The sequence below is a fragment of the Merops nubicus genome, unplaced genomic scaffold (assembly GCF_000691845.1).
Source record: "Merops nubicus isolate BGI_N331 unplaced genomic scaffold, ASM69184v1 scaffold9381, whole genome shotgun sequence".
Taxonomy (NCBI): Eukaryota; Metazoa; Chordata; class Aves; order Coraciiformes; family Meropidae; genus Merops; species Merops nubicus.
The window spans coordinates 12,108-22,598 of record NW_008586206.1 but is presented as its reverse complement, the minus strand read 5'-3'; the positions used below and the strand labels follow the sequence as shown (position 1 = coordinate 22,598).

At 41.3% G+C, this 10,491-nt stretch overlaps 1 protein-coding gene across 1 annotated transcript; it reads left to right on the top strand.

The window, feature by feature from the left end:
• Nucleotides 1-398: 398 nt before the first annotated feature.
• Nucleotides 399-10,401, top strand: RSBN1L (round spermatid basic protein 1-like; the record flags this gene model as incomplete). Its single annotated transcript, XM_008948570.1, has 5 exons — nt 399-536; nt 734-876; nt 4,104-4,271; nt 8,996-9,104; nt 9,195-10,401. Coding segments are annotated over 5 exons (1,215 nt in total), but the record flags the coding sequence as incomplete, so codon positions are not given.
• Nucleotides 10,402-10,491: the final 90 nt, after the last annotated feature.

Sequence of the window (10,491 nt, the reverse complement as noted above, 5' to 3'; positions counted from 1 at the left end):
GAGCAGATGAAATGTTGAGAGTTCAATTAGTTGTAACTCAGGGTTCTGCCTAGCTGTTACAGGAAGAAGGTAAAAATTCAGCTAGACGTGAGAAATCGAGGTAAGAATCCTTGCTCACTAGGTATTGAGCAGAACATATGTAAAGAGGTTTTCACAGTTGCTACTTCTGAATGTTCCTTTCTTGAAAAGCGATAATTACTCCATCTTGCCTTCAGACTTTAATGTAAAGATAAATGACGTTCGGTTTCATTTAATAAGAACTTGTGTCTTTGAGTTCATAGTAATTGACTTTGTAATAATCTTAAGTATACTGAAGACTGTAGGACTAATACTAGTTTGGAAACATAGAGACTCGGTGTTTAATTGGTGTAACGTTTGCTGTCATATTCTACTTGTAGGTAAAAAGAACATACTCTCATGGTACGTATAGAGCTGGCCCAATGAGACAGATCAGCCTGGTTGGAGCAGTTGATGAGGAAGTGGGGGATTACTTCCCTGAATTCCTTGATATGTTGGAAGAATCACCCTTCTTAAAAGTAAGGACAGAAGGGAAGGGGTTGGGAGAAGGGGGACAATACACTGTCTAGTACTGTTATCATAAACTGAGACTATCTGATACATGCTTAGATAATTGAGTGGTCTAATAAGTGTTTCCGTTGTGACAGATAAAGGCTGCTTTGAAAAAGTTTTTGAAGTAACTCACTTGAAAACTGTGGCTTGTATTTCCCATTAGTGTACACTGCCATGGGGAACACTTTCTAGTTTAAAATTAGAGAGTCGTAAAGACAGTGATGATGGTCCCATTATGTGGGTACGTCCAGGAGAACAGATGATCCCTGTGGCTGACATGCCAAAGTCACCTTTCAAAAGGAAGAGGTACGTTGAATTATTTTGCTTGACAAATGTCTGGTTAGTCTTCTTTCTCTGCAAATTCATTTTGTCCCAGACGCCTTACTGGTTGATACTTACCTTAGTATAAATTTCTGTAAGTCTTCATCTCAAAATATACTTGTAAATGGCTTTGTTTTGTAAGGATGTGATTGTGTGGTGTGTGTGGGTTTTTTTTTTGTTGTTGTTTACTCTCTGGCCAAGTAAGGTGCTGGTCTTCGTAGCTCTAGTAGGAATCTGAGGTGAAAACTGCAGGGAAGTGTGAATAGGCAGGTAACTATTGATGTATGCCATGAGACTGGAATTAATACCCCTATTATTAAATATCAGTGGATGTTTAAAAACCTCAAGGGAGAAGGGCATCTCTGTCATCTAAAAGGTAATAGCTCCAATATTAAATGACATTTTTAAGCTTTGTTGTGCTACTGAGTTTAAGTACCAGCTTAGTAGTGGGGATGTCCTCTGCAGAACTTGGATGTTCTGTGTCAGGAGAAATTGTCTTTGGAATTCTCTTGTTCAAAATTCAAACATAAAAAGGGGGCATACAGACAGTGGAAGCAGGGTCAGGTGCCTCAGAAGGAGTGTAAAGACACTGTTCAGCCATGAAGGGGATGCAGTTCATGCCAAAGCCCATCTGGAGTTGAATTTGGCAAGGGATGTGAAGGGCAACAAAGACTTTTACAGGCATATGGACAGCAAAAGAAAGACTAGGAAAAATATAGGAAGTTTGGTGAGTGGGGTAAATGGCCTGGAGACAAAGAGGCCAAGATACTCAATGCTTTCTTTGCCGTTGTCTTTACTGGTGAGGTTTACCTTTAGGAAAACCAGGTCCCTGAGACAGGAGGAATGTCTGGAGCAAGGACTGATTGGTGTTAGTGGAGGACAATCAGGTTAAAGAACATACTGGACATACAGATGAGACAGGTCCATGGGACCTAATGGAATGTACCCACAAGTGCTGTGGGAGGTGGCCAGTATCATTGCAAGGCCACTCTTGGTTGTCTTTGAAAGGTCATGGCAGTTGGCAAGGGTTCCTGAGGACTAGAGGAAAGCAAATGTCACTCCATTTAGAAGGGCCACCTGGGGAACTGCAGGCTGGTCAGCCTCACCTTCATCCTGGGAAAAGGACATCATTTCAAGCATGAGGGACAGAGTTGTTGTTGGGAGAAGATACTGTTGATTTACAAAGGGGAAATCATGCCTTACCTGCCTGATAACATTCTACAAAACAGCTGGCTCACAGGATGAGAGGAATGCCAAGGTGGTGTTAATCTTCAATTTAGCAAGGCTTGGCACACTGGGTGCCTGTCTCTCATGATATCCTGATAGATAAATTAACGAAGGGCAAATCAGACTGATGGGTAGTGAAGTAGTTCAAGAACTGGCTTAAATGCTGTGCTCCAAGGGTTATGATGAGCAGCACAAAGTTCAGCTGGAGGAGAGTCACTGCTGGAGTAACTGTGCCATTGACACCCTGTGCCAGTCCTGCTCAACACCTTCACTGCTGCCTGGCGTGCGGGGACAGAGCACACCCTCAGCAAGGGTGCAGGGCTGCACGGCTGGACAGAGCGGCTGGCGCACCGCAGGGCTGCGCTGCCAGTGGGGGGACCTGCAGGAGGAATGGGCCAGCGCAGCAGACTCGTGCAAAGCCCTGCACCTGGGAGGAAGAACCCATACACCAGTACAGGCTGGGGGCCAACTGGCTGGACAGAAGCCTGACACAGAAGGACTTGGGGTCCTGGTGGATGACAGTTTGACCGTAAGCCATCAGTGTGCCCGTGGCAAAGCAAACTAGCAGCCTCCAGGACAGGATTAGGAAGAGCACTGCCAATGGGTTAAGAGAGATGACTCTTTCCTTCTGCTCATCACTGAAGAGACATCTGGGTTATCATGCTCAGTTCTGGCCTTTCCAGTCCAAGACAGACATGGGCATACAGGGGCAGGTCTGGTGGCATGAAAGGCAGGCGTAGGAGAATTGGGATCTACCCTTGAGAAGAGTAGGCTCAGTGGGATCCTATGACTTTGTATAAACATCTAATGGGAGGTTGTAAGAAGCACTTGTTTTCAGCAGTGCCCAGTGGCATGACAAGACATAATGAGCACAAACTGAAATACAATGAAATTCCATGTCAAATAAGGAAAAAGTTTTTACTTTATGGATGGTTGAACACTAGGGCAGGTTGCCCAGAGAGCTTGTGGTATCACCTTTAGAGTTGCTCAGAACCTTACTGGACACAGTCCTGAGCACTCTGCTCTGTCTGAGTCAGGGAGGTTGGACTGCAGTCTTGAGGTGTCTCTTCCAACCTTGGCTATGTTATGAATATAAGCAGCTCTTGGAAGAATATGGCACACAGTGTTTGGTCCAGGTGGCCAAGAAAATGGGCTTGTGGCTCTGTTCCTGCTTTGCAGTGTTTCCTTTACTTGTATATAAACCCAGAAATAATCTTTTGCTGCTTCTCATTCCTAGTTCTACAATGTGGAACTCAATTAGATACACATTTCCCAGTGGTTTGGTAGAAACATGACTGATGAACGGCTTCAGAGACAGTTAAAATGCATATCTAATAGTCAGGAAGCAGCAAAGGTGGGTAATTCCCTACCAGGGGCTGATGATGGTGCCTGAGGGTAGTAGGTAGGGCAGACCTGGGGTTTGGGGCCAAAGTCAGCCCAAACTTCCAGTGTGTCAGGCAAGTGTATGGTGATGATGGCAGAGTCAGTCTGCAGTGAGGACCACGTCCAGTGGACCCAGGCGGGTCTGTTGTGGCAAAGCCATTCTGAGGTCAAGCTGGGAAGCAAGTGTGTGGCCCAGTAGATCTGTGGGTGAGGTGAAGGCCAGTTCTTCTGGAGCATGGCTCAGGCCAGGACTGAAGGCCCAGGCCTGAGCTTAAATAGAGCTAGGCTTGCTGCCTGGGTTTGTGGGTGGAGACTGAAGGTGAGGCTGCTAGCTCATTAGGGCCTTTAAGTGCACTTGGAGCCCTAATATTGTGGTGGTGTGGGTTTTGGGAGATTGGTTTGGCTTTATATTTATTGCATAGGTGTTCTGATTTATTTTTTCTGCATACCAAATTGCATTTTGAATTTGTTTTAAATGTTACTGTTTTTCTCATTCGCATTTGTGTTCTCAATGAAGAGAGAAAACCAGTCGTGTTCACTATGGTGGAAATAAGATCACTAAGAGGAACTTCTGTGTCACTAGTATTGCTTTTCTTGTGCAGAACTACCAATGAAATCAAAAACCTGCAGTACCTACCTCGAACGAGCGAGCCCCGCGAGATGCTGTTCGAAGACCGGACGCGTGCCCACGCGGATCACATCGGCCAAGGCTTCGAGCGGCAGACGACGGCGGCGGTGGGCGTGCTGAAGGCTGTGCGCTGCGGGGAGTGGTAGGTGCAGCCCCGCTGCCCCGGGCGCTGCGGAGTTCCCTCCCTTCCATTCGCCGTCGGCAGACGGAGCACGGGTTGTTAAGCTGGTGTTTAGAGGTTTAATGAAGATGAGTAGACACTGGACTTAGCCCCCTGCCCCCCATCTCTGTGCACTGTATGTTTGTCTGCCCTCTGTTAGACCGCATAGTTGTGCTGCGTGGTAAAAATTGGAAGGGTTCCTTGCAGTGACAGTTTAATAGTTATAATTGAGTTGCTATAACTGAGTTAATATAAAAAAGTAAAAATACTTCATGCTTTCAGTAGTGCGTAGGGACTGACCTGAGCTGCTGCTTCAGAGGTGCACATGAAGACCTTTTGGCAAGTCTTGGTCTTGTCTGAAGATGAGCTGAATTTTTGTTTCTGCCTGAAAGTCAGCTGTTAGAATGCTGATTTATTTATGGTAGCAGAATCCTGTTGGAGGCTGTTTGATACTCTGTGGTGTCTGTGGAATTCCCATGTGAGATTCAGGAACTGAATGTGTTTCATTTGAAGCTATTTACTTTTTAGCCAAAATAAAAAGCCCATAATCATATGGGCTTACTGGCCCAGATCTAGGAAGCGATTGTCAGGATGTTCTGACCTTGGTTTGGTGGAATGATCTTGGTTTTGGAAGTTACCTTTGCATACCTAAAGACTAAAACTACCTTTTGCTCTTTGTCTCTCTCTAGAAATTAGAGGAGTGAATTGCCTTTGGGTGAAATGGTGCAAATTTGTGTTACAGTGCATGAGGTCATTGAGGTGGAAAATGGAATCATTGACACTGGGGAAGAACTGGGTTGTTCAGATGTCAGTGTATTTGTATTTTGGGCTCGAGCTTTTCAGTTTACTTCCTCATCATATTGATGGTAGCTGAAGCCTTAAACTTCCAGCTTGTTCGTGTTGTGAGAAGCTGGAGTGAATTGAAATGGATTGAGCACTGGTAGAAGGGCAAGAGCTGAGATACTGTGTAGATCTCGTTATTTGAAATTACACTTTGCATACATGAGAGAGATACTCAAAGCTCTATCAAAAAAAGTAAAAACAAACACACACCAAAACATAAAAGAAGCCCATAAAGCAAAACCCCACTCCCCAAACTTGCATGCATGTGGAAATTAATAAGAATTGAAATTTATAGTAATTTAAATGTCTGTGGGAACTTCCTATTCTCATTTCTGTACATTCATAGCAGGATCCTTGGAAATCATAACGTGTTCATTTACATGCTAAACCCAAGTATTCTTTTTTTCAGAAGTAAACCATCGTCTTCTCTGGTATGTTGGAACTTGTGGAAAAGGGTGTCTATCCAACTTCCATTAGAACTCATTTTGAACTTAAAAAATTAAAGGAATTAGTCAAAACAAAAATGATGGAGATGAAAAAGTGATCTGAAAATAGTCAAAACTGACCAACAAATTTATAAAGTGCTTCTGCTTGGGGTACCAAAAAAAATAACTATCAACATTTCTTTTCAGTGTAAGGACTAAAAATGTATCTTTTAATGAAGAATAAAATATTTGGGACTGACATATAGACAAGGAAAATATGTAGCACAGTGAATGCAACAAATTTAAGATAAAACAATTTAAGATTGATTTAACCTCAATGATCATTTCTCCTTTCCCTTTCCTCTTTTTTTTTTTTTAATAATTTTGAAAAGCTACCTACGTGAAGAGAACTCATCAGGGCTTATGATAATGAAGCATCATTAATTAATGTGACACATTAATACAATTTCAGAGATGAGTTTTACTGTAACTTGTATACTGTGCGTAGATTTATTTCCGAGGAGACAACATATATGGGAGTTTTGAAAAATCTGGGTGATGTGTGTGTTTTTTGTTTTTTGTTTTTTTTTTTTTTAACCCGTTTGAGTAGCTGAACAGGACTGGAAGCTGGAGATACTCCAGGGGTGATTAGGCCACTATGGCAGTAAAAATGCACATTTCAATCATATGATACCATATATAAAATTCATGTTTCCTGTGAGGAGAAAATAAAGCAGTTCCTAGACTTGCTGAACTGAGTAGTTTGGTTTGGGTTTAGTTAGTATAAAAATGAATTGAGCGTGGAAAAAAGCCTTGTAACCAAGCCATTGCCATAGACTTAAAGTGAGATTTATTTAGTAGTTGATACACATGATAGTTTGTTAGGTGGGATAAATGGCATCTTTCAGAAGAGATAGAAACTGAACTGTTGAAAAACAGAAGTTGTTTGGGATAGAGGACAGAACTGGAAACAAAACATAGTATTTGGAAGAACAAAAGAATTTTTGCTTTCCCAAGTACAACAGCCTCTTGATTTGAGATGTTTTTTAAAATTACAGGGTTATGATCTCATCTTTTTGTGAATACCTGCAAACTGTAGAAGAGTTCTGGCTATTGCTAGCAACCATTTTAAAAGACTGCACTTCTCTTGGAGTCTGATAAACGCTGGTGTTGTGATTATGCTGATTACTTAATGCCATTTTTGTAGGTAATACAAAACCTGCTTTAGAAGCTATGACATGCCAGTGACATTTGAGATTATGGAAACTTTGAAGATTCTTACATGGGAAATGGGGTGGGTTTTGATAGGGACATCCAAAGGTACTGCATGGTGGTGCTGTTGCCAAAATTAAACCCTTCTGTCCTGTACGTCAACAAGCAGCTTTCAAGTTCATGTTCCTGAGCATGAAGCTGTTGGTGTTTCCTCTATATGATCACATGAATTTCTTATAAATTGCCAGACTTTATGCATTAGGCCGGAAACATTCATGGTAAAACGTGTAGTCTGGAATTTGTTTTGAAAAGTTACAGCAAAAAGAGTCCAGCCCTTTCAAAGAATGAGATTAAGGGGGGGAAAAAAGAGTAAAGCCAAAAATAGTTCCAGCAGGGACTAAATATGTTGGTGTGTGGTGTGGCGTTTGTGTGTTTTTTGGTTTGTGTCTCTTTTTTTTTCCCTGCAGTCATCTTATAGTTCTGTTAGGATTTAATGTCTTTCTGGACATCTGACTCAACTATTCTACTGTTTGCATGTGTATGGGGTGACATCCTCTAATCTTTAGGTTTTACGAAATATAATATCAGAGTTGTAATTATGCATTTGCAGGTTTGATATTTATCACGTTATCTGGCAATAGTTTGTTTACAGAAAATACTTTGGATAGAATTGCAGCACAGGGTTGGTAATACATACTGTTACACATACATAGATGGGGACTGAGAAAAAGAATGATTTTAACCATCATTAATTATACTTTGTCCTGCATAATGTGTAAAACAGTAGACTGTTGTGAAAACATTGCTTTGAAGTTCTTCTAGTATGCAAATATTCTTTGTATTTATTTTAATCCTTAGCTTAATTTATAAATATTAACTCCAAATGCAGATATATATTTTTAAAAGTACCTATATCTACATTATAAAAAGAATGAATTATAAAAATGATTTTTTTTATGCCATTGATTAGAGATGTTTCTGTAAGCTTCTAGGTTTCAGTGCTTAAATCCTCTTCAGGAGTATATATACCAAAATACAGAGAGACATTTTAATCTTTGTAAAATTTGAAAGTAAAATATGTGGTCTGAAAATTCTCCCTAGCGTACTTTCAGTAGTTCATCTGGGAATTTTTCTGCCCCCCTGAAAATAGCCTCAGACTAGTTATTTTTCACTTTATTGAGGTCATGACCTAAATAAACACATTTCATAATTTTAAAAAGTACAGTTATTGTACATCACTGTTTGCTTCTTACAGTGTGAATAGTACCACATATATACATAACTGTTCATAATCTTGCTTTTAAAAACCAACATGCTAAAATTCTGAAACATCAAATTTTTGCTGCATCTTCTCCTTTCTGGGTTTCAGTAGACCTGACCATGTGGCCACGTTTGACAGGGGTGGAGGCAGCAGGATCAGGGCATGGAGCAGAAGAGGCCGCTCAGTAGTGCTGCAGGAGTTGGAGGCACCTAGTTCTGTGTTACCACTGAATGACTGGTTTGACTTTTGGGTCAGGAAGTGGTGAGGATCGTAGCTGGTTTTGCCTTTTATTTTGTTAGCTAATGCTAGATGATGTCTCTAGAGGAATTCCATAGACAGTGTGCATTTCTTTGGGGAGGGTGTTGTGGGACAAGAGGTGACCTCCCAATAGTTTGAAGGCAAACCCTAATTGAGATTTTACTGTTGTGTGGCTCTCTAATGAGCACAAACAGGAATGTTTTTAAGGAATGCTTTGTGGAGAATGCCAGTATTGCTGCTGGCATTGTGGCAGTTTCATGTAGGTGCAGCCTCACTACTAACTCTGCAGGAGGTGTCCGAGGTGGAGATACTGAGCAGCGTTTGCCTTAGCGCTGGTCAGACTGCTGTGTACTTTGAGGTACCTGTTGCTTGAGTGTTACAGAGCAAGCCAAATGTATCTGGGGCATCTGTCTTTCAACAGCAAGGCAGAGGTCAGTTAAAAAGAAATAAAAATAGTGAGGCTTGTTGGCCTTTCATAGCTGCTGTAGTGCCACTTGTAAAGAAAATTGACTAATTTGTTTAACCAGCTTAATAAGTTTGTGAGTTACCCATTTTAGTAAACTTTCTTCTTCAAAATGTAGCTTACACTAGAATTGTGGTGTGGTTTTTTTTTTTTGGTTTGCTTTATCCTTGCTTGAAGGTGGTTTTTTTTCCTCTGTAGCATGTCAGTTTCAGCTCATAACACTGTAATTCTTACTCTTCTGCAGGTCCGAGCAGCCTCGTATAACCAAAGATGTAATTTGTTTTCATGCTGAAGACTTCTTGGAGGTAGTTCAGCGAATGCAACTAGATTTGCATGAACCTCCACTCTCTCAGGTAAGCTTGCTAGAAACTGTTGGTCAGGTGTCCCCTGACTCCTAAATCAGAGTTTTCATCTTCCCCCTTCCTCCCTCTTTCTCCCTCCAGTGTGTCCAGTGGGTTGATGATGCAAAACTGAATCAGCTGCGAAGGGAAGGCATCCGGTATGCCAGAATCCAGCTGTTTGACAATGACATTTACTTCATCCCGAGGAATGTTGTGCACCAGTTCAAAACAGTTTCAGCTGTGTGCAGTTTGGCTTGGCACATCCGGCTCAAGCTGTATCATTCAGAGGAAGAACTTTCTCAAAACCCAAGTACTGTTGAAGCAGGGACCTCTGCAGATGCCAAGTCTTCGGTTATTGGACTTCAAACTGACAGCAGAGTTTGTACGATGAGCAAAAATACCTCCGAAGACACCAAATTTTCAGATGCTCTGCAGACCAAGTATCTGCAACAGGAGTTTATGCCAATAAAACATGAACCTATTGCATCTCACCGGATAAAAGAAGAACCCGTGAATGTTGACCCTGCTGAAAAGACCGTGGCACCTAATGATGTTGGGGGCCAGAATGTTCAGACTAGGCTGGATCACGTTGAGTTGACGGCATTTAAGCTGGAAATGGATTCTAAATTTGAACCTGGCAACAAGGACTTACAAGGCAAGTTATGCCCTGGAGGTCACATACATCCAGATGATACAAGACAACATAGTTCATCACATCCAAAACCGCATGGACAAAGAGAGGATGACTTTTTGTGCTAAATTTGTATATATGGTTTTAAATTCCTTTTTAAAATTAATGATGTAATAATGTAAAGATTCATAAGTTCTGTGAGGCAAGTTTATGACTTGCCTTTGCATCTGTTACAGAAAATAGTTATGTAGCTTTGTAACATTCCTCAGTGCCTGTCCATAACTGTGAAGTATCAAAGCACTTAGGGCCAGATGCACTGTAAACACTGCAGGTTTAACATAAAGAAGTCTTTAAATAGTTTTGAGTTGTAGGTTTTAGAGTAGAGCTGACATTTAACATATATATTTTTTGTAAGATGAGCCAGAATTCTTTTTGACAATTCCAGGCTTTTCCATAGAGCTTATTTATACCAATTTTTTCATTTTAAATGTGTCAGCACTGTAGTGTAAATATCTTTTTTAAAAATCTTTTTAGTGTGATTTATAATGAAATGTGAGCCGCTTAATAAAGGTTCATAATAACAGATCGGTTTTATTTTTGGGTCTGCAAAAAATGATTCAGTTAAACTGCCTCTTTAAATGGTTCTGTTTCTACCTGCACTAATGCATAGGATGCCCTTACACCGTTGTGGGGTGAGGAGCTGTAGCAGAGGTAGAGCTGAGGCATTCTTTGGAAATGGAGGTTAGTCAGAACGCAGAGTCCCTTCAC